At 42.5% G+C, this 27,945-nt stretch overlaps 1 protein-coding gene across 1 annotated transcript; it reads right to left on the bottom strand.

The window, feature by feature from the left end:
- Positions 1-193: 193 nt before the first annotated feature.
- LOC133408728 (zinc finger protein 385A-like) lies at positions 194-25,650 on the bottom strand. The gene is given in 9 exon segments (XM_061687900.1): positions 194-2,064; positions 2,544-2,630; positions 2,719-2,906; positions 3,152-3,469; positions 3,875-3,977; positions 3,979-4,050; positions 8,841-8,951; positions 12,382-12,530; positions 25,309-25,650. Coding segments are annotated over 9 exon segments (1,266 nt in total). The 5' UTR covers positions 25,319-25,650; the 3' UTR covers positions 194-1,836.
- Positions 25,651-27,945: the final 2,295 nt, after the last annotated feature.

Genomic DNA, 27,945 nt, shown 5'->3' with positions numbered 1-27,945 from the left:
TTTGTGCAGTTTGGGGTTTGATTTGATCAATTGTATATTTATTATTCTAACCAATTTTTGAAGCCTCATTCAGTGACGTTGTCCAATCTCCTAACTAAATGAAATGAAATATCAAAAGTGGAAAAACAAATGGAAATATAAAAAGTTAGTCCACTCGCAGTAGGTTCATAAACTGAGTTTAATGTTATTGGGTACAATTCTATTAGAATTTAACAATTTGGAAGCCCCCACATTTTCCATTTGTCATTTTTTAAAATAATTTACATGTACCGTAATGTTTCTACACATCACTCCTAAAAACTATGAATATATCCTTTGACGCAATATATATTTTTTTGTATTGCGTTTCTTGCATTTCACATAAAAAGTAGGAGAGCAGAAAGTATTGCTACAGTTTCGGTTTGCTGAAGTTTCTCACTATTGTGTGACATTCTGCCGTGACAGTTTTCATCGAGATTCTCCAAGGTCATGTTGGGTCACAAAGCAGAGCAAACAAACCATTGCTTTACCCTACCGCACACCTGCAAAGCTATCAAAAAGGATGTTTTTGCTGCTCATGTCTGTGTGTGTGCGCTTATGTTTCTCATATATTGTATGTATACTGTATGTATACGTTTTATATTATTAGAACATATTATTATTATAATATGCACCTAATTATTTTCTTTTGCATTGAATATGTGTATGTGTTTGTGAGCTGAATATGCCCATATTGCAAATAGCTGCTACTATATTACTCATTGTCTTGCTGTGCTCACAGTGTTGAAAGTCTTTCTCTGAGATACTGGAACTTTTCTGTTTTTGTGCAGTGAAACATAAATTAAAGCATTTAAATGCATTCAAAATCACTTACATGCAGACGTTTACCCCAGTGCCTAGTCACACTTTCTAGTACACGTGACCAGGGAAAATCTGGGGAATCAAATTTGCGGTTTTATCTGACAATTAACATGTAGACCTAAACCTAAAGATACTTGCTTCGTCTTCCCTGATGTTCTTTTATCTTGTTTTTCTTTTCTCCAACTTCAACATCTAATCAGACCACGAATATAAACACTGATAGCTGCATAGTACTTCTTCACAAATACAAGTTTGCCATCCCATTCACATGGTTAAGGTGCTTCATTGACTATCTTCTTTAAGACGTAATGTATACTCTGTTCCTCTTTTACCCCCTGTTTGTGTCCCACAGAGGTAAGTACAGACCCCCTAAGCGAGCTGGGAAGATCTAAACATACAGTACAGAAATTTTCAGGAGACTCCACCAGCAACACAAATTCATTTACCACAAAAAGTGGGGGACCCATTACACAGTGATTGCTAACAGCTAACATCAGAGGAGACCACAATATAGAACCCAACGGGCTTCTTTTTTTCTTATGAAAATGATGCATCAGATGTGGAGAAGATTCAAATTGTTGAAGAGGTAGGGTTTGAAATACAGCGGTTAAGCCAGTTGCAAAGTGGAAGTCCATTTAACAGTCCACGTCCTCATCTTTGCAGGGTTATTACCGGTAATTAGTTGGTATTTTATCGATGCAGGGCAAATCGGAAAGATGAAAATGTACGCTGCTCTTTAAAATGTCTTCGAGTTGTCGGATACCTCTGGTTCTCCCTGTTAGCATAACAGCAGCAGCAGTCTGCAACTACAGTATGCACCATTCAGTCAGTCACAAGTTTAACACATTCACTGCCATTGACGGCTTTAGAAGTCAAATATCCATGTTAACTGGGAAGGCTGGCAGTGAATGAGTTAAGTTATGATGAAACACCACCTTGGTTTGGCTCTCCGAGTCACAGTGTGCTTCTTCCTGACTCCTCCTTACGCTCACGCTATTAGTACGGCGTGAAGAGGATTGGCCCGTGTGTAGTGCGAATGGGCCCCGGAGCGGGCCTCAGCAGGCTGAGGGGTGCCCCCTGTAGCAGGTGGTGATGGGCGTGCGCGTGGGTCGGGGGGCCAGGAGGGCGCAGTGCCAGCTGATTTGAGGATGCTGCAGCGGCTATGGCTGCCGCAACAGCCAGAGGATTTGGTAAAAGTCCTGCCCGTAGGGTTTTGGGAAGTTCCTTTGAGAGAAACAAGAAATATGTCACGTGACTCATCAAGATGGTGAATAAAACGCACATGGACAAAAGCACTGGGACACTGGCCATTACTCTTAGAGGAAGGGAAAATGTGTTCTGTGAAGACTTTCTACAAGATGTTGGAGTGTGTCTGTGGGAGTTTGTGTAGATTCTGTTGGACTTTATCCCAAAGGTGTTCGATTGGAGTGTGGTCAGGTCTTCTTCCGCTTCTCACTTCTTCCTCAAGTTCTTCCACACCAAACTCATTTCACGATGCCTTTACGGACTGCCAGGCAGAAACAAAAAAGGCCTCCCCCAAAATGTTCCCATAGAATCCAAACAGTCTAAAATCTTTTGGTAAGACGAAGATGGGAACTCACTTGTCTACCTCAGCGATGAATGAACTACAGTAATTGATTAAGAGGTGTGCCCAAAACTATTGTCCACATGATGTACATTTAAGACAAAGATGAACGGTATACCATGAAGTCCGCACGCTTCTTATGGCGACTAAGTAGAGGATTGGGTTTCCCCGCAACTCCATCTCGATGTCTACGGCTGGAAATATGCTGCATTGTGAAATGAAACAGGCCAGATATAAGATATGGATTGCTTGTCTTTGTCTTTGTTGTTGTGTTTTTCCTTTTTATGTCTCACCTGTTTAAGCTGCAGCTCAGAGTTGACTCTGACATTGCAGATCTCACAGTGGAAGGTTCGTTCCTGAGTGTTGGGGTCAGATGACAGCTCACCGCCCTGCTCGGGGCTGCCTCTCAGACTTAGACGTGGGTAGGCCTTAATGGGCCCCAGTCCACTCCGTGCCTCCAGGATTGTTTTGTGTTTTGTACCTAAGATGATTAAAAAGTGTTTTGGAATCCAGGTCGTATTCACCTTTTAATATTGTATTGAAATGAAAAAGTTGCAATTAGCAATAATCTTTTTATACCACTGAGTGGCAGTAGTGTTCCAGCTTTAATTTTGATCTACTGTATTACAGAGTTGCGATTACTAGCAGCCATGATCCACACGTTCTAACATGGGTATAGTTCTCTTTTTATGTGGTTGTGCTTGGGGAGCTGTGCATATGACTTACCCTTGTTATGGGCCTCCAGCTGTGAGAGGGAATTCACTGCAATTTTACATAAGGAGCAGTAGAGAAGCTTCTTGGCTTTCTCTTCCTCAGACTCTCCAGAGGGAGGGCTGGGAGCTGGAGACGGGGTGTCGGGAACGACTGCCCCCGCTGAGTCTGCGGGCGACGTGCTGACGATGGCTGCCGGTAAGGGGGAGGACGGCAAAGGTGCGCCCGCAGACGCCAAGAAGGGACCCTCTGCTTCCGCTGAGCTCACTGTGGGTGTTGTGATTTGGTTCGGGGTCAAAGGTGACTCAGAGTTGGGACAGGATTGCGTATCGTCTATAAACGGCACATATATTTCTGGTTAGTAAGCAGCCGACTAAAAACCTCTTCAACACATACAGAGGCATCTTTATATAAAAGTGTGAAAATAATTCGAAGGCGCTTTACTGTCAGGGCATGCCCAAAGGTCTGCCCACACCAGGGTGGTGACACGTTAGCAAGATCTGTTGCAGTGTGCTGTCTTCTGTTGAACCATGCAGTTATATAATGTGGGAACAATTGTTCAATAGCAGGATAATATGGGAGAATATTAGGCTCCTCTGGATGATCCAGTAGGATAGTATAACCTAACCACAGAGAAGTGGAAACATCACAGCAGAGGTGTTGAGCATCTGGGCTGTTTTGTGCCAGATTTTGTCTCTCTGTGTGTACTGATCATCACATATCTCAGTTGATGCTCACCCTGCTTATTTGGATCAGGATCCAGGTTGGATGGCGAGGGGCGTGACGGGGAGGGCGAAGTTGTGGGGGGAGGGTGCTGCTTGTCGCCATCTTGAAGACGAGGTTGTCTTGGACGTCTCAATGCCCTTAACTCTCCGAGCGTGCCGGTTGCCCTTATAGTGAGCCTCTGCTTGGCTCTGGAAGAAAACACAAATTGATGCATGTGAAGATTTGTGAGTATGTTCGTTTCGTTTCCATCATCGTCACTCCTAATCTGCCTGCTGACGTTCAATTGAGTCAGAGAGCCAGCGTAGGCCATGTGTCTGTCACGTATAAGTCATTCAGTTAGATCGCTTGAAGAGTTTGCTTTTTTCTGGGCCATTTATTAAATGTAACAGAAAGATCCTCTGACATGGCTATTAGGTCCACTTTAAAAATCCTTGATTATAAATTGTCAAACTCCAAAGATGAAATGATCAAACTTCCACTGTGTCCCCAGTGTTGTTTGATGACTTTCTGTTTTAAATGTGAAATAGTGTGTTAGGAACTCATTTGTCTGTAGGAATTCTTATTCTCTTAGTGTGCGAAAGAGAGAGAGAGAGAGAGAGAGAGAGAGAGAGAGAGATGATTTTATAACTTCTGGTATTTGTAATGAGCAGTCTTTTATATATATATATATATATATATATATATATATATATATACATATAACTGAAATGCCTTGTGTTACAGGCTACAGTTAAGTAAAATGTATGTTAGAAAATCATGCCGTTGGATGGTAAAATGTCAGTCATGATGTTCAAGAGAGATTTGAGTATATTTTGGTTAAAATGAAACACCTAGGTGTGAATGTGAGTGGGAATAATTGTTTGTCTATGTGTGCACTGCAATTGGCCGGCGACCAGTTCAGGTTGTAGCGCACCCTTCGCCCAGGGTCAGCTGAGATAGGTGCCAGCATGCCCGCAATCCTCGTACGGGCAATGGATGGATGAATAAAACACATTTTCATCACAATTGCAAATTCGTAATGACATTATCAAGTATCAGTAGGCCTACTTGGCATCAGTTAGCACCCAAATGAAAGTACTTGTACTCATACTCGTGGTGTCGGTGCATCCCTAGTATGTGCAAATACAGTTATAGTGTCCAGCCACATCATTAGATACAGCTGCACAATCAATCACGATCCTGTAGAAAGCTGTATACAAATGTGCCTTTACAAATTCAATATGGGTTGATACTTTCAGAGAGCTATTATTCATCATGAAATTGAGGAAGAGGAGACAAAAAACACTCAACTTAGTAAAGGCAGATACTCTTATATTGTATCACATTATATGGTGCCAGCGTTACAAATGTTATGACCAGAAAGCATATACTGCAACCACAAGACAATTCAAGATTATGCCAGAAACAAGGCAGAGGAAGCCCGCGAGGCTCTTAATGGACGCACGGCTGGGGCTTGATGGACCACTGGGATATGTTCAAGATGCCTCTGTAAGCCTCATGTATGAGCTGGTGATGACAGTTACCCATATAGCAGTCATCCTGATTGGTGATGACACAATGGCATCCATAGCTCTCTGCTCGTGTAACTCGACCGAGTGGCTGCTGCTTCCCAAAGCCCTCAATTAGACAAGGGGATGATGCTTTACCAGCCCAAAACAAAAAACAAGTGCCAGCAAAGCGGAAGTCTTCTACGTTTTCCTATCTTTTTTATTTTGCAATTCCCATTTGTTGTCTTTTCTGTTTGAGCTTGATGCTTTTCACTCTCCTTGTGACCTTCAGGTACATGTCCCAGGAAATCAATGAAGGTCTGCCATTAATCAAACAGAATCTGGAGAGCCTTCGGAGCTTGGCGCTCGGATGGAGTAACTAGCCACGACGACAGAAAATCGATTAAGTCGTCAGATCATTGAGGTTAAGGGGCGAAGTGAATAATGATAAAATATGAATGAAGTGTAGAAGACGAGCCTATATGGAAGCGGATTAGGATGATTGAGGAGGCAAGGATGAGATTTTAAAGGGGAGAAAATGGGAGCAAGTGAATGTCCCTGAAATCCTAGTCTCTCTAAGCAGGATGTGCTTTGATGTTTTATCTATAAAGTGACAAAGGCACAGAAAATGGAGCGAGCAGGTCTCAGACAAATCAGGGTACAGGCAGCAGCGACAGGCATGCGGGGGGGTCGGGAAGAAGCCGGCGAGGTGGCGTGAAGGTGACGGATGATACAGTAAACCCCACAGAGGATGGAACAGAAACATTAAAAACAGAGGAGAAAACGGGTAGAGAACGAACTTGTCGACACGAAGGGTAAAGGAAACAATTGTGTTGATGTGAGCCCGAATGCAATTTTAGGGATCGAACGGAGTGCGGCATGTGTCCGCTTTCGTTCTGCAGCGGTGACGACGGCTAATGCAGCATGGCGTGACGTCAGCCTTGCAGCAGCACTGTGCTGAGCACTGGCAGGCTAATATGTCCTCTGTGGCCCCAAATGAATTGGCAATGTTATAATTACAACATGTAGCGCGAGATGGGAACAGTGAGAGGCACTTTATTCTGAGTGGTCACATCAATCACTGAGTCACTTCTACTTTTACTTCTGTTTAACAACAGCTTTCCTTAGGCGTAAACAGGAAAATGTATAGGCGAGCTTTGCTTATACATAAAGCAGCTGTGGGAGCACTTCAAAAACTTGCAAATGTTTGTCCACCTTCCACATGCAGAAACTCTACTCCAAGCAGATTATTCCTTCATTATTAAAGCATGTTCACAAAGTTCCCATCCTCTCCGGTTACACTGGGAAGTTCTGCTCTATGGTGCAGAGCAGACTTGCCGGGTGTCCACTCATACAGAACAAACAGGTGGCTGGGGATCGCACAACACGCTGCATGACAGAGGCTCGACGTGCAGGCGAGCATCTTTTGTAAATGACACTTACTGTCTGTCTTATTTAAATGCAGTCATACTGTAGTGAACAAAGTGCTCCGCCTGCTCACATCCCCTGCAGTTGTGGACCAGGTGAGAACAGGAGCGGGGGATATAATTAAGTGGCCCCTCACGGAGAACAGGGCAGTGTTGCACACGTTTCAGATGACTCCTCTGCCTGTGTCCTTTATACACGGCTGCATTTAGAGGACAGATATTTAGCACCTAATCGTCAGAATGTATTTATATTCCAGGCTCTGCCTATGCAGTATATCAGTGTTTTGTTTGAGTTCTATTTATGTTTTGGTCTGTGGTTCTAGTGACAGGCTTTGAGAGGCTTTTAGTGATCACTTAAGATTTTTCTTCACTGGAATTTTCATCCAGATTGTGGACATCTTTTTAACTGTTAATGGAGGAGACATAAGCTCCTTTTATGTGTGTAGCCTAGACAACATCGGCATGGATTTGATTTGAGGTTGTTGCTGTACTCTGTCGTTTTGGCTTTTGTTTACAAGATAATAGTAGTTTGTTTGGCACATGTAAATGTTTGAAATCAAATTTCCTCATCTGAATGTTGACAACGGTCTTCGGTGAAAACAGACAGTGTAGGCATGTACGAGTCCTTCACACCCAGTTATGGCACAACACAGCTGTTGTAGTTCTTGCATCATTTATTAATTGTTAATCATAAAACATCTCTATATAAAGTGTTCCAAGCATTGGTATTTCATTTCCCCCCCATATTTTTGCTAGTTTCTTTTTCATGTAAACGTCCCAAAAGAATCAATGCTTTCAGTCATAGGATGAATGTATCATGGAAGCAAGTTGGTTGGGACTGGGAATAAAAATCACTTTTGACCATTTTCGTCTGGCATTTGCCAGAATTACTCAACCACACGCAACCGCATTTTAACGATAATCCTTGTAAAGACACCAATACCTTCAAACCAGCCTTTAAATGAATGTGCACAGTTCGCAAAAAAAAAAATTATCTTGTAAGGTTTATGATTCAATGTGGCTCACCCAAAGACAGATGGACAAGAGCCCTCTCACTGTAAATGTCAAACAGCCAACACATTACTCGTCTTCTTGGATGTTCACTTTAAAGCCTCATCTCCTTAAAGCAACACAGTTCACTACAGCTCGCTGCGATGCAAATTGCAACAGTAAAACCCAATGTTATCTGTTTTTCCATCAAAGGCTATGTAGGCGTGATAAATATTTGTGTAAGCTATGTACACTAATAAATTAATGAATTCAAAACAACACGCAAGATAATGGCCAACAATGGATGACGTCCATCATTTTTGTGTCTTTCTTTCTTTGGCATGTAGCTGTAGATAACAAACCTTGAGAAACTTTTCATTTTCTTATTTCTTTCCCCATGTTGTTGTTAGTGAGCAGTCAATTACTGAGACTGCATTGTACGTATGTGACGCCGCTCTTGTACCATGACGTAAACAAAAAGAATTCAACCTGAACATAAGCGAACTGATCTGTACTGCTAGGTAATAACATGATTTCTGAGTTCATCGCTCTGAACTGGTAAAGTTACAACTTTGCCCCCTTAATGGGAACATTAAAATCCTTTCCTTTAACCCCCCCCCCCTTAGATACATTGCTTCAAGCTGGCACTGTACCAGCTGTCAAAAAAAAAACCCGAAAAAAAAACCCCAATCAGCTTTAATGTAACTTTAAAGACACTGCTGTTCACATTACTTCTTGGCCTTCTGTCCTGTCTCACACCTCTTCCATTAAATTCTCATCAGAGTAAATCTAATAGTCTCCCAGTGCAAAGTCTGGCGCCAATGTACACAGGTGCAGTTAGTGAATGGGGACGCTCATCCTCTCAAAATATCCATACTCATCTGATTCTCGCCCGTTTCCTCTTTTTTGTGACCATCTGCTTTTTCCTCGACAATAGCACCATGTTTTTGTGTTTCAATTAAAAATAATACAGTGCAGTATATTGTGACGTATGCTGAGCCTCAACTGCCCAACTGATGAACTTTAATTGGACATTCATTATTAGGGTGAGGACTGTAATGTCAGATTTCATACCTTCGAGTTGAAACGTATTTGACAGACATTGCAGGAGATGATGGGACGCTTTGTCTTCACCATGGGATGCCCGAAGGTGTGCGTCATTACGGCCTTCTGGACGGGGTCCATCTGAGGAGAGCAAGCACAAAGGTCACTTGACAGATTCAACAACACAGGAGGCTATGGTCACAGCCGGTAACAAGGTTCAACCAAGTGAATGTGGAGAGGGTAAATAGTGCAGGTGACTGACACGGGAGCTGCTAAAAAGAGATGAAAACAAGAAGTGTGAATTCGGGGAGAGGTGATTGATGTGGACACCAGTTGGGTGCGGGGTGTTTCTCAGCAGCTGTTGTTGTCTGGGCTTCACTTCCTGGGTGCGGTTCAAATGCTTTAATTCACATCATGACTTGAAGGGCCTAATTACAGACTCCATCCATCCCAAAAAAAGACTGTAAATATGTTTTGGTTAAAATATTAAACAGGATAGAAAGTATACAGTGTGTAACTGTGGAAAGAGTTGCTTTTAATGCATCACATGAAAAGCCCAAAAACAACTCTTGCCACTGCCTGAACCATTTGTACAACCAAATGCCACACAATAAACCACAGTGACATTGTTAAATCATGAGACAACAAATATACAAGGACGAAAAGGAAAAAAAGAAACATTTGAAAATCTTTATCCTCTGACCTTTAAGAATGTATACTTTGACGTAAGGACTGCCATGTTCTGATATGCGTGAGTGACAAACTGTTGTTAATATGAAATGTTGTTTTCTTTACTGTGCCAGTTCAACATTTATACTGTTTATACTCTTGACTCGAAATGCCAAATACCAAAAAAGGTCAGTACCAAAAATCAAAAAATCAGCCAAGATTGTCAATTTTGGAGCTCACATGCAGGCCACCGTACATGGGAAGTCACTGGTGCTTTCTGTAAGTATTCAGAAAGATACAGACAGTAGTGTGGGTGTTGCCCTCAGCAACCACCCAAAATTCTCTGTGGTTTTACTCAGCCTATCATCTGCTGCCTCCACTGGACACTTGCTGCCAAGTGAGAGACTGTTTACGCTCCACAGCTGCCGACACCCGAGGAAACCGTATTGGTCAGAAAACTTGAATCCTGTTGGAATGCACTGTTGGCATATTCACGTTTTCTGTTTATTTTTGGCTTTTTTTCTTCTTGCCCTCATCCTTTTCTATCTTTCATTTTATATTTTTATTTCCACTATTCTTTCGATGTATCTTGACTGTGTCTGTGTGCGCGCGCATGTGTGTGTGTGTGTGTGTCAGTCAACAAGTTTCATGAGTAATTAATATAGGTGTAATCTGAATAATTGAGCCAATTCAAGGCCCCCTCTGGTCCAACCACTATTCAATTCATAATTAGCTTATCTAAATTTCAGTCAATTCAACATTTATTAAAAGTAATTCGTCATACAGATCCCAAATGTGGAAAAATTCATTAACCAAATGCAAATTGAACATAGAAAAGTCTTGATTAAAAGTAGGGATGCACCAGTATCGGTATCGGTCTTGAGACTGTGTGTCCGTACTTGTACTTGTAAAAATGCCAGGATACTACGACACCAATACCACTTCACCTGCCCGTCATATACAATAACTCCCGAGTCGGGGCCATGTCAACTGTGTGGAGATTCTTTAAGGTAAACGTGAACGGCAATATTTTTAGCTGACTGCAAATTATGCTCTGCAAAATGGATGATGACGAAGGCGGCTGCCCTGTGAGTTGCGGCAGCGAGCTGGGCGGGCGGGCTCTGCACCTCCGGCCCCAGAAGTTACTTGTTTGATCCTGCCAGTACCTTATCAATATAATCTCAAAGATTAAGGTATGCAAATCCAAAGACCTACATAGGGACCTGAACAGTGGAACTGAAAATGACTCATTAAAGCAATGGTTCTTTGGATGTTGGGCTGGGTAAAAAAAATGGTGAACTTGTCGACCACAAAAAATAGGTTCATGCAAATATTTCTGCCTCAGGGCAATAAAAAGATTAATAAAAGCATATTTGCGCTGCCCAGGAAACCATGTTTGGCCACTGTCCATGCTTACCGCACAGATATTTGTTGCAGACAGCTGTACCGTTGGGCCAGTGAAAAACATTGCCCAAAATTACAGAAAAGCATCTGTAAGTGATTTTTAAGACACTATTAGAGGGCTAATGTACATATAACATGATGTATGAGTGAGTTGAATGGCAGTTAGCATTTTCTGACCTAAAATGATAATCGCTAGCGTGCTAATGTCAATCATGATTGCTATCTGTTTAGCATCGGCTAATTTTGTTTTAAAATTCTGTACATGGAATTTATATCATCCACTCATGACCAACACATTCCTTTTAAGGATAGAGGTCCAGCCCTCATTAATGAGAATAAAATGCATTTTAGTAGTTAAAAAAAAAAAAAACGGGGTAATTTTATTTTTTGGGGGGTGTGCAGGGGCGATTACTCGAGTACTCGATGGAATAGTCAATAGGATAACTGATTTTAAGTAAATTCGATAGTGACAGACCTACTCCGCTCTTGCTTGGATAATTGTGGTAATTCTAGATGAAATACATAACACTCGTCATAAAAACATTGATGTTAAAATGTCAAAAATGACAAGTTGTTACTCTAAAAGGTCTTATATTTAAGTGAAAGTTATGCCATGTTCAAGAAAAGTTCGTTTTTCAACAATATTATACTATAGATTAAAAAAACATCCCAATTGCAAGACGTAATGATATTATGATGACTAAGTATTTGTACTCAGTATCTCCAATGTAAATACTTGTACTCGTCTGAAAAAAGTGGTATCAGTGAATCCATACTTAAAGTAAATCCAATCAAAACATTGTCATGGCAATGTTGACTAACCTTTGTTGAGTATGGGTGCTTTAAATAGAAGATATTTATTTGAATTCAGTATAATGATGGACCTATTAGTAAATTAACTGTAGAGTTCAAGAAAACGAGAATTGGCACAGGCGGTAGTTCCTGGTGTGACGATGCCTTGTGCCTTCTGATATTTGTGTTAGAGGTAAACATGTTTAGAAGACCATAAAAGAACTATATGTGAATGCAGCCAATTTACTGTTTATTCATAGTAAGCAGTAAAGTGATTCGTGAAGGTCTTATAACCTCAGTGGCTACACTCCATGTCCTCAATAACGCCGGATGAATCATAAACTCACAGAAGGGTCATTTTGCCCAAGCGCATGCAGATGACCGAGATGATGATGTGTGTATGTGTGTGGCCACGCTGACCTTCACATGAAACCCAATCTGGAAATGCGAACCAGAAAATGCTGACTATAGAGAACTCAGCCCAGGCTTAAGTAAGTCATTTTAGTGTTGTAAAACACTCACCAAGGCGCTCTTGAATAAAATGTAAATAGCTGTCACTTTGCAGAAAAATGTGTAAATCCTCTGTACTCGTTGCTGGAAGGAAAACATCCAACACAACCAAACACCAACTCTCGTTTGTGTTTATCTCAGATTCTGTTTGTCCAAGTTAGCATCCACGCCTGGTGAAATGACTTGGACCACTTACTGTATTAAAGTTGTGAAAGAGACCCAGAGTTGCAGGGTGTGGTGACTCCAGGGGGAATTGTAGGAAGGGCTTCATGTCAAGTGGGGATGGCGGGATGACGGCTGGGCTCCTGAGGAAGGCAGGGACCGGCCCCGCTCGGTTTATACTTCCTGTACAGAAAGGGAATTTCAGATTAAAATAAAGACGTGCGCTAATAAATTATTCTTGCTGTCATGCACCAAGAACTACCTTTGACCCCAACTACAGTACTTGCAGTATTCCGGATCACATATCCTTTAAAATCAATGCAATTCTTGCTCTGACTTCGACCAGTGAAAGTATAAAGTGGCTCAGTTGACATTGGCAGGAAAGTTTCCGCATAGACCAATAATAAATAAGTATGCATCTTGCACTGAAAAAACCCCCAAAGATGCTAATCTTAATGTCAGTCTGATATATCCTATGAAATGTCAGACTACTGCCATAAAATCTTGCCGTTTGTTGGTCAGACAGTGGCAACACGACACGACATGTATTCCGAAAGCACCGCATCCCGTCTTTTACGATCACTGGGCTTTATCTCGTCAAATCAAACACTGTCGGGGAGGCGGAACCAGAAAACGTGTCACCGGTCAATGCAACCAGATGCACTTGTTACCATGGCGACGACAACAACAAAGGATTGCACCAATACATTGTGTGGGGCACAAAATGAGAAAAAACGGGTGGTGGTCATCACCGGTGCTCGAGAGGCGACGTTAATTCAAGGATTGCTTGAGGTATGTTCACGTACTTTTAATAAGATACAACTCACAAGCAGGCAACAAAACGTTATGTAGCCTAGCAAGCTAGTGCTGGCACTAACGGTTGTACGTAAACATGCCGGCGTTCTGTCGAAATCATGCTCGAACGTTTCGGTAAACATTGGTTTGTGCGCGTGAGTAAATGTTGACGGCATGCAAGTATGTTGACAACAGCAAACACGGGCGGTCACAATACGCAATCGTATTGGTCGATGTCAGAGAGTTGTCATTGATATGTCACACTACATGGAAGATATCCAAAAAAATCAAACATGCGAGACTTTTCATTTTGGCTATCGTACGGCCAAATCGTTGGTCGTGGATTATGTCACACTACAACAAGTTTTGTCGTTAACGTCAAAATGTGTCGGGCCCGATCTGGGAAATCGCCAATATCGGGGTGAAGATTTTCGGAAAAAGCCCCCGATTGATGAACAGCGGATACTTATACCAATTTAGACGCATGTACCTTCGTTCGTGTAATGTGTATGTATGTTTTATTCAGAATCAAAACATGCACTGAATCAAAATGCTGAGCCTGCCCCTCTCCTCCCACGGCATCTCTTGCTCACTTTCCTCTCACTTGCAGCTCAGCCACAGTGGATGCTTTTACTTAAGGACGCTTCTGTGATGGGTGGGGAGGGGGGCTAAACCCCTTAAGCCTCACAACTGGGGTGCTGCAGATATCTGCCTCCTCTCAGTTTCTCTGCTGCTTCTTTCTGTCACCAGACATTGTTTTCTGTCCTCATTTCATGGTCTCTTATTCTGCTTGCACGCATCCATGGTTTCGCACTTCTGCAGCAGTCCAAGCTACTGCTTGTTTTGTTTCTCCTCTTCCACTTTATCTTTGCCACTATTTTGCACGTTCTTCCCACCGTCAGGGTCTCTGGAGGGGAAGCTGCAACGCACTTAAGGCCCAATCAGACAACACGAGAGAATTTGTATATAATTTTTTTCTTCCGAGATTATACGCAATACCCATCCTTTATTGCTACTACTTTGTGATGACTGGCTTGAACGCTTGATGAAATAGTTTTGCACGATGACGTTAAGCAGCCGTTTGATTTTGTAACAAAGGCTTTTTGTACGGTCAAGGCTCGGCTAAGTGCTGACTTTGATGGGCACGGGTAGCTGGCATACCGGTAGACACCTGACGAGAATCTCCTGGGAAAACGCTTAACGCTGCTACATGTTCCAAAACTGCGATCAGTCGGCACCAAAATGTATATGGACATCTCTATTTATGCCCACTTACATCGCTAAAAATATTACAACGATCATCCCGATATTTTTGAATTTATGGACGAAGGGTTTTGCTCTCGTCATGCATTCACTATCGTGAACGCTCACTATCGTGATATATCCTTGTAATATAGCTTGAAGCTGCCATGAGTAGAGATTTCTATGTCAATTTTGGTGATAATTGGTGACACTTCTGAGACATTAAGCAACGTTAAGCTTTTTTACACTCATGTTAAGCGTTTTAGACTGATCCCGCGGCAGCCGTCATGTTTACCATTTTAATCAGTGACACCCTAATAAATTAGCGATTTTTCAGCCAATTAGCGATTGAACATAATTTTGTGGTGGTGTAGTCATTTGAGAGTGCATCAATATATGACATGTATTTTTGTCTGTGTTGAACCACTATGATGACCATAATATTAATAATGTAATTATTTGATAATAATAATAATTAATTTAATGATAATCCATAAAGCTATATAATACATACAAATGATACTGAATGTTCATAAAAAGAGACATACAGGACTATATCAGCAATTATGAACAAATAGGCCTCGAATTCAAGGTTAACGTAACATTCTGCTTGCTCTTTCGGCATCTAGTTATTGGATTAAAAACGATCAAAGGAGGCTGGAAACCTGTGATATAATGGAATGCTTGGTTAACAATGCAAATATAGGCAGGACGACATCTCAAGCAGTATGGATTAAGGTGGGAGGTGTAATGTTTCCTCTTTGCCTAGCGACGCGTGCTCCCGCTGCTCATTTTGCGCCACATTACAGTTTAAAAGTCAAATCATTTCTGCCGTTCCTTCATTAACATTGCAGCATGCCACAATAGAGCATTTATTTCAAGTTATCACACTGCCTTTCTAGAGTCACATTCTGTGCCATCTCTAAGCAGCTTTTGTTCCACGACCCACCATATACGCTCTGCCTGAGTGATTTACAGTGACATCACATAAGCGAATGCTGCACCTCTTCGCCAGCCACCACGTAGAACGATTGGCATTGATTGGACACATTCAGAGGTGAGTTAAAGTGTTAAAGTGCTGTCAAACTCTATAAATCCAGACCTCACCATCCATTGGCCCTTCACTCAGAAAAAGGGAACAGCTCGCCTCCCGCACGCCCCTCATTGCGACTGCCTTGTGTTTTCTCATGCAAATGTGTGGCTGTGAAAAAGATCAATGCTCATGTAATAGCTTATTGAATTTTTGTGTAGATTTGTGAGAGCCAGGCTGTAATGAAGAGATGCAGGCGAAAGGCGGAGGAATAAAGAAAAAATATGCAACCACGGGCAGCAGCTTATCGCCACAAACCATGACGTGCACGCGCAAACACGTGCGCACCAACGTGCTGTGTCTAAGGCCTCTCAAATTGCCAATTCATTTGGCCAATTTCGGTTTAATAATCACAGAGGTAATGTCAATGTCAGTGCCAACGGTGCAGCCTCTCAGTGTTCCCTGCCTGACTGCATCGGTGTGCTCCATGGTGGGACCAAGACAGGGAATGGGAGGTGGGCTGGAAGTCTGGCTGCCAAAATGAAGAAAAAGAAAAAGAAATGCAGCCATCTTTCCTTCCTGGCTCTGCACAAAATGCCAGGCGCCTCACATCTGCATCTAAATGGGTTGCTATGCGCAGATACCACTAGAAGCCTCCCACCGCCTCCCCTGAAAACGCTGGTGTACAGAGTCTCCAATGTGGTGCCTGCAGGTCTGTCTTGACCCACTCTGCTTGTGTTTATTTTCCCCCACAGTTTATGTGGCGGTGTCACATATTCTCAGGTGGATTTGGTGGTAAATGACTCTGTAAAGTGCGGATGATTATTTATGAGCATCATTTAGCGCTCCTGCTTGCAAAGATCTGACTTGATCACAGTTTCTCTGTGCTCCAGTGTTAGCTCTCTATACGGTGAAATCTGTTGTGACTGCAGTGTGACTCTGTCTCTGTGGAATGCTGCTACTGTGAAGGACTAAGCAAGAAATCCAATTTACTGCAGCTCAGCTTACCACCAAACTCATTTGAAGCTATTTCCACCTAAGTAAGGGACAGACGACAAAGCACACAAACCACTGCAGTTTAACTTCTGGGCTCGGTCTTGATGAATGTAGCGTCAGTGCGTGTGAGATCTGGACAGTGGTGGTTGATTTAGGTTTGCGCTTTGTTTTAATGACAGATGCTCTGCGCCCCAGTGGCTGAGCTTAGATGCTGCCCGCCACAGAACTCCCATAATTCCTTTCGCCGAAAGAGTGAATGTGTGTGTCAGCTAGTCTTGCTGCAGTTCAATTGTCTGAATTCTCACAGTTTTTGAAATTCACAACCACTTGTTTTTATTTTTTACCACTCACATGACTTATGATGAGTACATAAGCATACTGGCAAATTATTTTAGTCCGAATTTTCACAGTCACAAAAATTGTGCGAAAGTGTGCCATTTCAACATAGGTCGGATTAACAAAGTGGCATGCATACATCTTCTGATTAGCAAGGAGATGATCTTGTGGAGGAATAATAGCGGCTGAGGTGGATGGAGTCGATAGAGTGCGAGTAAAAAAAAGCACTGGACTAAGAATGGATAAGAGAGGGAAGGCATCTGAGGTTGGGGAGGGGGATGGGGAAGCCGCATGTTTTAAGGTGAGTCCAAGGTGAACAGAGGATGGAAAGAGCTGTGTAACCTGCAGGTTAATTTACAGACAAAACCTCACTGGCAGTTGTAGAAGAATGTGACACGCATTGGTTAGCGCCTCCATGTTATTATCAAGCGGCCTCCGCACACCTATTACCTGCCTCCAAGGCTGCACTTTTGGGATTATTTTTCCTCTCTCCTCATGGGATGGATATATCTCATTTTAGAGCTGTGTAGCAGTTATATTCAATACTTGGACCATATATGTGTAGCGTGAAACTACAAAAATCCGCACATTAGCCCAGCACATAAAAAAATGCCTTTAAAGTCTCACAAAACTGCCATTATAGAGGTTGTGAGAAAATGTGCGCATACTTCACAAGACTTTAGATCAGAAAGCATCAACAGATGTTTCTTTTTGGAACTTATTCTCCTGTTATTTGCTGAAAAACTATTTGATGTAAGTCATGGTGTAGTGATACACTCGCCTGACTTTGGTGGGGCAGCGTGGGTTCAGTTCCCACTCAGTGACGGTATGAATGTGAATGCGAATGGTTGTCCGTGTCTATATGCGTTGCAACCTCAGGTACACCTTTATTGATGATGATACTTTTCGGAAGTGTAACTTCTTCGCTGCCGTGTGGGCGAGATTTGCGACTTTGAGGAGCGGCTCCGCACTGTGGAAGGACAGTGTTCAGCCACGCCAGCTAGCCAGTCGTAGCCCTTAGCATTCCCCAGGTAGTTTCAGGGAGCGCGGGTGACTGCAAACTGCCTTTTTTAACCAGCTCTGAGCTGGTTAAAAAAACCCAAACAAAAACGTACAGGTAGGCGACAGCTCTTCCACGTCTGTGGTCAGACATGCTTGATGCCTTTTTCACACTGAGGCAGATACCATTACGTCATCAACAGTTGTTTTTGCGATTGGTCAGTCGAGTCCAAATCTGTACTGTAGGCTAAGTTTATACCATATACCGTATATACACCACTAAGCGTCAGTTACTAATGGATTTTTGCTATTTGTGGGGGATGGCCTTGCTGCGGAATAAACAGTGGTTAACTCTTGTTTAGCTGAACTCAGCAAGAAGGAAATGTGAGACAAATGACAAACACATCTCTAAAATATGAAAATGTGCACTATACATTGAAAGACTGTCAAATGGAAACTGGATACATCCACAAAGCCCTTATCCCACATCCTTTTCCTTATAACTGCTCTTTACACGAGACAGGTTGTGGTGAGTTACCACCAACCAGCAGAATAAAACATATGATCAGAGAGCATAATCAAGTCACAACTCTATTCAAAGAAGCTTCTCAACACCTCTCTAATCTACTCTCTGGCTTCAGTCCTTCAGGGAGATGTTGGAACATCCAGCACGTTGTTGCAGAGTCTATCTTCATTATTCTGAGGTCACTGTTTTGTGCAGTTTAAGGCCAGCAGAGGAGCGTATGGCATGAAACCACACCGAGGGAAGTGAAGGTCATTAAGAAATCCACTGTGTCAACATGACTGGCTGCCTTGCCACTCCACATTATTATAATCCTTTTCTACGAGCATTCACACACCTGCTGCAGCTTGACTAATAGGGCTTGCACGGACCCAAACAGTGCAACCTGAGCATGCAAGGAACTCAAGGAAAAACATACGCAAGAGTCAACACATATTGACAACAACAGAGCCAGCAGGTGCGTTCTCCCGTGGCTTTTTTCAAGGGGAGGAGACAAAGGATGGATGGTCAGGTGACAGACAATATAGAACTAGTATGTCATTTTCTAGGGAAGCAATAATTACAGGTTATATTTTGAGAGCCTGTGTGGTTTGATGCAATAGCGTGGTCTTGAAGCAACACACAAAGATAATGACGGGTAGGCGCCAGGCTCGCAGCCCTCAGGCCTTATTTGGTAACCTTGAAACCAGTAAATGACAGATCTACACATTTCTGCCTTTGTGTCCAAGCCCTTCTTATTATATATATGGTCAGCAGACATTTGGCTCAGCAAAAACCTTTGTCTGTGCCTCACCAGACATTTTAACTGGTTCAAGAAATATCAGCTGACTTATTTCCACTACATTCAGGTGTAACCAATAGTAACTATTTAGACAAAATACAAGTATTGTTTCTATTATGATACAATTTTACTATTCAATTGTACCATCATATCCATATTAATTGTACAGGCAATGTTTTCAGTAACATTTCAACAGTTTAGTCATACAAGTGCCATTAATCTGTTCCAGCCCTCGTGCTACTTTTGATGTGTGCACTTGGCCACAAGGGGGCGGTATAATCTAGTGAGACACACGAAGAAGAGTTACACTACTGACTCAGTAATCGTCAATAATAGTGATATATAAGTAGTTTTAGGCAGAGGATAAAGATATCTGCCTATGAGTATTGTTTTATTGTCCATCTACATGTGTTGCTTTACTGTTTGTGTTCAAATACCCATTGCTTAAAGCAGTGGTTCTCAAATATTGTCACCCTGGGACCCGCATTTTACTACTGTCGCAAGTTGGGACCCACTTTTACAGAAGTGAACAACAATAAAAAACAGTATTGTTCAAAAACAGCCTTTGAAAACACGTATATCGTATTTTTAACCATACCTACATATGCTTCCATCTTCAGAGGGCCTTTCAGAGCACCTTATTAGAAACTGAGAGTGAACATGGCAAATATATCTACAAATATGAATATCCTGGCGCTGATCTCGTTTTAGGAAATGAAGGATGCAGAACAAACTGTAACCGTTTTGATTATGCTATGAAAACACCAATGGCATTCTTTAAATGTTTAAATGCCCTTAGTAATTACATTTCTGACGCATGCCTGTTAAATTTGTTCTTTTGCAAATAAGTCTGACCTGGGATGTACGTTAAATATTTCACTGCTGGCGGCAATTTAACCCCAATTTGTATGGAAGTCGGAACGCGCCATAGTCTATCACTTACCAACACTAAAGTACTACTTAAGGCATAATTACAGTAAACATTTGTATGAAAAACACTAACTGTTCCAGGGGATGGTCCCTTCTTGAAGCCCTGGAAAACGTATTCTGTAACCTCAAAATGTATGTCGCTACCGTCGTAAACAGAAAACCTCTTGTAATTTTTGACAAAACTGTCCACAACTCACTCAAAACAGCTCTGCGACCCACCTTTGGGTCCCGACCCACCGGTTGAGTTTTAGTACTACTTCTTGGAGTTACTTCTTCTTTTGGGATGTGTTGCAAAGTCTCATGTGACGTCATGCATGACGACGGTTTAAACTCCAAAGTTTTGCGTAACTTCAGAGGTGTATTATTTTCTGACAATTTTGATGCAATTGTGAACTGTATAGCTTCAATCGTATTAGACCATCCAGCTTCAGATGTACAACCCCAATTCCAATGAAGTTGGGACGTTGTCCATCCATCCATCCATCCATCCGTTTTACGAGCCGGTTCTCCTCACTAGGGTCGCGGGCGTGCTGGAGCCTATCCCAGCTATAATCGGGCAGGAGGCGGGGTACACCCTGAACTGGTTGCCAGCCAATCGCAGGGCACACACAAACAACCATTTGCCATTACATTCATACCTACGGGCAATTTAGAGTAGTCAATTAACCTACCATGAATGTTTTTGGGATGTGGGAGGAAACTGGAGTGCCCGGAGAAAACCCACGCAGGCACGGGAAGAACATGCAAACTCCACACAGGCGGGGCCGGGGATTGAACCCCGGACCTCAGAACTGTGAGGCAGACGCTCTAATCAGTCGCCCACTGTGCCGCTTGGGATATTGTGTTAAACATAAATAAAAACAGAATACAATGATTTGCAAATCATGTTCAACCTATATTTAATTGAATACACTACAAAGACAAGACCTTTAATGTTCAAACTGATTAACTTGATTGGTTTTAGCAAATAATCATTGACTTAGAATTTTATGGCTGCAACACGTTCCAAAAAAGCTGCGACAGGGTCATGTTTACTGTCACCTTTATCACCTTTTCTTTTAACAACATTCAATAAACGTTTGGGAACTGAGGACACTAATTGTTGAAGCTTTGTAGGTGGAATTCTCTCCCATTCTTGCTTGATGTACAGCTTCAGCTGTTCAACAGTCCTGGGTCTCCGTTGTCGTATTTTACGCTTCATAATGCGCCACACATTTTCAATGGGAGACGGGTCTGGACTGCAGGCAGACCAGTCTCGTACCCGCATTCTTTTACTACGAAGCCACGCTGTTGTAACACGTGCAGAATGTGGTTTGGCATTGTCTTGCTGAAATATGCAGGGGCGTGAAAAAGACGTTGCTTGGCTGGCAGCATATGTTTCTCCAAAACCTGTATGTGCCTTTCAGCATTAATGGTGCCTTCACAGATGTGTAAGTTACCCATGCCATTGGCACTAACACAGCCCCATACCATCACAGATGCTGGCTTTTGAACTTTGCGTCCATAACAGTCCGGATGGTTCTTTTCCTCTTTGGCCTGGCGGACACGACGTCCACAATTTCCCAAAACAATTTGAAATGTGGACTCGTCGGACCACAGAACACTTTTCCACTTTGCATCAGTCCATCTTAGATGAGCTCGGGCCCAGAGAAGCCGGCTACATTTCTGGGTTTTGTGGATAAATGGCTTTTGCTTTGCATATTAGAGTTTCAAGTTGCACTTATGGATGTAGCGCCGAACTGTATTTACTGACATTGGTTTTCTGAAGTGTTCCTGAGGCCATGTGGTGATATCCTTTACACGTTGATGTCGGTTTATGATGCAGTGACACCTGAGGGATCGACGGTCACGGGCATTGAATGTTAGTTTTCGGTCTTGCCGCTTACATGCAGTGATTTCTCCAGATTCTCTGAACCTTTTGATGATGATATGGACCATAGATGATGAAATCTCTAAATTCCTTGCAATTGTACGTTGAGGAGCATTGTCCTTAAACTGTTGGACTATTTTCTCACGCACTTGTTCACAAAGAGGTGAACCTCGCCCCATCTTTGCTTGTGAATGACTGAGCAATTCAGGGAAGCTCCTTTTATACCCAATCATGGCACCCACCTGTTCCCAATTAGCCTGTTCACCTGTGGGAGGTTCCAGACAGGTGTTTGATGAGCATTGCTCAACTTTCTCTGTCTTTTTTGCCACCTGTCCCAGCTGTTTTGGAACGTGTTTCAGCCATAAAATTCTGAGTTAATGATTATTTGGTCAAAACAATCAAGTTTATCAGTTTGAACATTAAATATCTTGTCTTTGTAGTGTATTCAATTAAATATAGGTTGAACATGATTTGCAAATCATTGTATTCTGTTTTTATTTATGTTTAACACAACGTCCCAACTTCATTGGAATTGGGGTTGTAATTGGTCACTCCCTCAAATAGAACATCCCTCCCTTCCTCCCTCCCTCCATCCCTCCCTCCACCCCAACCTAGCTACGTACATACCTCACGTTCGCTTACAACAAAACTGTTACAATTTTTATACCATAGTTTAAATTTAAATAATCCAATATCAAAACGTTTTCCATAAGTGACGGTTAGAGAACTAAACATTAGGCAGAAAACATTTAATTTAGCATCATAAAAAGCTCCACAACTAATAAAAAACAGCATATGCCACGTCTAGCTGGCATGATTTCGTTTGCTACATTTTTAAATATACACAATAATAATATAGTAGTAATTATGGGGGGCATGGTTTACGAATGGTTAGCACATCTGCCTCACAGTTCTGAGGACCGGGGTTCAACGCCAGTGTGGAGTTTGGATGTTCTCCCCGTGCCTGCGTGGGTTTTCTCCGGGCACTCCGGTTTCCTCCCACATCCCAAAAACATGCATGGTAGGTTGATTGAAGACTCTAAATTGCCCGTAGGTGTGAATGTGAGTGCAAATGGTTGTTTGTTTATATGTGCCCTGCGATTGGCGGACGACCAGGTCAGGGTGTACCCTGGCTCTCGCCCGAAGATAGTTGGGGTAGTCGCCAGCATGCCCGCGACCCTGGTGAGGATAAGCGGTACAGAAAATGCATGGATGGACAGTAATTATGTTCCTGAAAATGCTCTCCACCCTTGGCCTCTCATGCTGTACTTCATTAACTCTCCTGTGATCATCTTTCCATTTCCAGTATTTTAATGACCAATCTTAATGACCAATCTTGCAGCTGAACACAATGCACACAACTGTGAACAATAACAGTAGCTTGGACATTAGAGCAAACACAAGTGGTATCCGGGCTAGTCCACTAATATTATGGTCCACTGCTGTAGTCATTCAAGGTTGTCAGGGTAATAATAGAGCTGCTATTCTCCTTAATACACGCCAGTGAACTAGCACAATGACTCCAAAGCTGTTATTTTAAGGACACCTTACATGTTGCTTGAAGAAATTTGCTACCTGTGTGAAGCTCATATATCCAGTTTAATCAAGTTAGATTTCTGCGAATGACGCTAGACTGAGTCAGTCTGTGGGAAATGTGTGTCAGTTTGTCAAGCATGTGTTTCAAATGCCAATACTGGTCATCCTTCATTGCATTGCCTCGATTAAAGGTCATGTTGTTTATCAAAGGCCACATACACCTCTGTTTTTTAGGGGTCATTGACGAGTGGCAGAACATATGAGCTGCACACACATCCATGCACTCGCACACACATTGCTACAGTAGTGAGGAAGGTCTGTGAGTGAGAGTAGAAAAAGACGTGGTCCTTTATTTTAAATAAGTGAAGACCTCTGATCTCTGGATGTGAAATAGTCATTGTAAAAATAAAAATAAAAGAAAGGGGAAAAAAATCACGAGTGTCACCAAAAGCTGCTCTGCACCGAGGGAGATGAGTCATATTTAGCAGGTTTAGAATGTGTGAATCTTTGCTCTCCAGTGTTCAAGTCGTGGATGGCTAGAGAAAATACAATATGTTGATGTGACTGTGAGTGCTACTGACATGTGAATGTGTTTAGAGAGTTATGTCCCGGTCAAAATCAGATTAAGCTTGTTCTAGCGCAGGGGGTTTAAAGCATTAAAGCTAAACTGGAGTCTAATAAAATATTCAGTCACATCATCTACACACACGCCACTATCATTGCAGTTTATCCAATAGTTTAAGAATCTTTAAATCATCAAAAAGGCCACGAATGTGTCCACTCTTAATCTGAAATGAATGCTCTTTATGCATATAGGAATTAATCTGCAATTATGGATGTGAATTTTTGATATAAACAACTGTTTCATTTAATAAAACACAACACAAGGCCATTCATAACTAAATGGACCACGACAAAAGGGGTATTAAAAAATTGTATTCTTTCAAGTACATTTAAGGGGGCCTAGTGGTGAAGTTGTATATTGATCTCTCGCCCCTCCCTTTTTGAGCGAGGAGAGGAAATGAAGATGACCTTCAAGCATTGTCGTAATGCAACATTGTCGTTGCCCCAGCAATGCTACTGAGGGAGCACTTCAACATCATAATATGCCATGTTTTAAATGTTGGCAAAAGCAGTGTTTGACTAACAACAAACATCATCGATTGTGTTTGTGCATTCAGGGCTACTGTAGAAAAATGGCGTTGCAAGATGGCGGGCTCTGTAAAAAACAAACAAACAAAACACCTGATAAATATGCTTTTGTCCTAAAACTCAATTCTTAGTTTATGACGAGACTGGAATATTAATTAATAAATAAGATTTTGGGGTTTGTCCCAGTTTTAAATAATATTCATTTAAATATTCATAAGTCAATCAAATTTTCAATCAAATCTCCTTCCAATTTTATTGAAAATAAGGATAAAACTTGACATTATTTGGTCATCCTATTTCTGTGCTGTCCTTCCATATTAAAAGTGAATTTGACCCAAATGAGCCTTTAAAACAAGTCAGATCTATGTAAACAATTGAAGACTGAATACAATGAATTTCCTATTAAATGTTGCCGGCCAAGGACGCATTATATTGATGATAGTACAGTACGTGTAACCGGGCTGTAAATATGTATATTCAGGATTATGGAAAGCACCAAACTGAGATGCCTGATCATTTCAGCAGTCATATTAAATGTAATAATGTGTAAATATGTGTGTTCTCTATCCTGTACGCATCTTCGGTGATCTGTCTACAAAATCATTATAATCACCATAATTATAATAACCTATTTTAAAATGTACCAATTATAAAGAAAGAAAAAAGCTTTTTCTTTGTTTACTTGCGTGTGACTGTGAGTGACTACAAGCATCAAAGTTGTCAAATGATGCGCAAAAAAAGTTTCAGTGATAACATTAACGTAAGACTCACGTAAGATCATCCTGAATCCTTCCACAGTGAACTTCTTTTTGTCCACAATGTCGTCGTTCTCGTCGCCTCTAAAGTGTGCGAAAGCTCAAGCGCGCGCCTCTCTCAAAACTCAGCATCAATGCGTAAGAAGCATCCAACATCCCGATGTCGTCACTCCTCTCCTGCTGTTTTGCGCCTCTGATCTCTATTCACGTCGCAGCTGGAGGAGAAGCACGCCAGTCCTGAGTGCTGCTGCAAAATGCGCTCAGATTCTACTGCATGTCAGCCACTAATGTATTCACTGGTCGACGTTCAGTTCGGCAGCAGGAACAACAGCGACTAGAGCTAAGGTGAAGAAGCTTCGCTAGAGGAACCGCTGCACTACTATCTCTCTCCCTCTCTCGCTTTCTCTCTCACATATTTTGGGGTTGGGTATAACCTAAAGGCACCTTGCACTCCCAAGCTGTGATTGGCTACAGGCTCAGCCAATGAGATCAGCTGGTATAGTGTATTTTCTCGGGGAGTTTGAATCAGGAGGCAGAGGTTATGTTGCTCTCTCCTTCCTTTTTGCCAGCCTGCTTTTTTCGCACCCCAGCACAGGCATGTATTCTGGGGTTTGCATTTACTCCGATCCGCCGGTGATGTGTTTTTTCACAATGCATAGAAAACAGCTGTCGGGGAGCAGAGGCAGAGGTGTGACAAGAGACTGACTGCCTGAGAGAATGGGTGGAACGTTTGAGGGAGCGGATGAGAGATTGAGTTGAATGCACACTGACTGGGGATGAGCGAGCGAGCCGAGGAGATGTGCTGACATCTGTTGACACTGCTGATGCGGCTCCAAAAAAAGCACACGTTTACCCCCAATAGGAAGGCAAGGCCAATGTACAGTATGTGCATCCCGATACTTTCCCACAAGAGCTGGCGGTGAGGTCACATGACCTCTTAACTCACTCACCCTGCATGTTTCATCTGGTAGACTTCACATGGTGTGTCCATGTGTGTGCGCATGTGAGATAGGGTTTCCTCATTAGTAGGCTCAGGCTTAATAATGCAGGTAGGCGTATTGTTGTAGCCAATGGGCCAGGTACTAATGTGTGCTGTCTGAGGAGGGGGGGGGGGGGGGATGGGGGGGCAGTCACTGCACGACTTTAATGGATGTCACCAAAGTAAACTGAAACCGGACCTGTAGACTCAGATGACACGTTATCCAGTGTGTTGCGTGTGTGTGTGTGTGTGTCTCTGTGTGTGTATGTGTGTGTGTGTGTGTGTGTGTGTGTGTGTAATTTGTTCGTCTATATCATGGACGGGAAACAGATTAGCTTGAGGGCCACACATGTTCTATCATTACCCACGAAGGGTCAGACTTAACATGCACTCCTTGATGTAATATTTGTTCAGAACAGCACTATTGAGTCTATTTAGGACACCGATTTGAATAACTCCCCATGCACTTTAAATGAACCATCAAGAGCTCTTGTAAGAGTAAGAGCAGCTGACTCTTAAAGTGGCACCCAAGACGTGTTTTGTTTCTAAATACATTAAATGTGTTCGAAATTAGGTGCTGAAAACGTGTGCAAAGACGTAGAAAATTTTAGTACTGAATTGTTGAGATATAGAGTAGCTTGAAACTCTTTTGCGGCATCTAAATTTTCTGGATTTTTTGGGTGGGGATAAAACGGGCTCGTGCTGACGTCACGAGGAAAAAGATTAGTCGGTCCGGCCCCACTATATAAATTCCAAGCACACTTATTCCATGCAGTGGCCACTTCCTTCATAATAACATGTATAGAGTGCAATTATCCATCATATTATGCCCACAAAAAAAACATCTTTCCTGAAGTGTAATGCGTTATTTGGGTCACAGTGTCTCTGCCGTCTGCCCTGCGCTGTGAGGCAGCGGCAAACAGGCCAGGGTCCGCCGCCCCGGCAGCCCCCTGTCAGCCCGACAGCGGTTAGAGTAGCTGCCGGAGGTCCAGTGTAATGACGTTAGGGTCGTCAGCCACGCAATTTCCGACCGCACGTTGTGGGGCAAGGAGGAGGAGGGGGAAAAAAATCATCCGCGGGGACCGGTGGGTGTCATGCTGCTGTGGCTGCTCATGGTGCACCCTTCGGCGGCGACAGGAGCGCAATTAAAGGCCCGCTGAATTTCACCAGAAAGGCAAAGGAGAGAAAATTGTCCCGGCGGCGGGACCGCTGGTCATTATGCCGGGGCTCACAGTGCCTCTCTGCAGCCTGCGAGAGCGTGTGGCTGTGTGCAATGTGCGCCACTATTAATTCTCCTCTCCCCGCTTAGGAGCCGTGAGAGAAGGCAGGTATTTGACTGACAGCTGAAAGTTCCGGAGAGGCGGGGATTTTCAGAGAATTCAGTGACACACCCATAGCGTCTGCAAGCTGAAAGAATGTTTCAGTTCTTGACCATTTTGAAGCCTGATGAGTTTTTGATTCATTCATTCATTGTCCAGCTTGTTAACAACACTCTTCTCTGTGGTGTCATATTTGAGGATGTAGAATTTCAGTTGTTCCGCATAGCCAGTTACATGAATGTAGAGCACACAAATATGAGGTTTTGCTTCTCTTACTCACAAAGACCTGGGGAAAGTTATCAATTATGTATAGTACATGTAATGGTTGAAATGACCAAGTTGTAGAGAGAAGACT

The sequence above is a fragment of the Phycodurus eques genome, chromosome 10 (assembly GCF_024500275.1).
Source record: "Phycodurus eques isolate BA_2022a chromosome 10, UOR_Pequ_1.1, whole genome shotgun sequence".
Lineage (NCBI taxonomy): Eukaryota > Metazoa > Chordata > Actinopteri > Syngnathiformes > Syngnathidae > Phycodurus > Phycodurus eques.
Note: the sequence above shows the minus strand (reverse complement) of the source record. Positions and strands in the feature narration are given on the sequence as shown.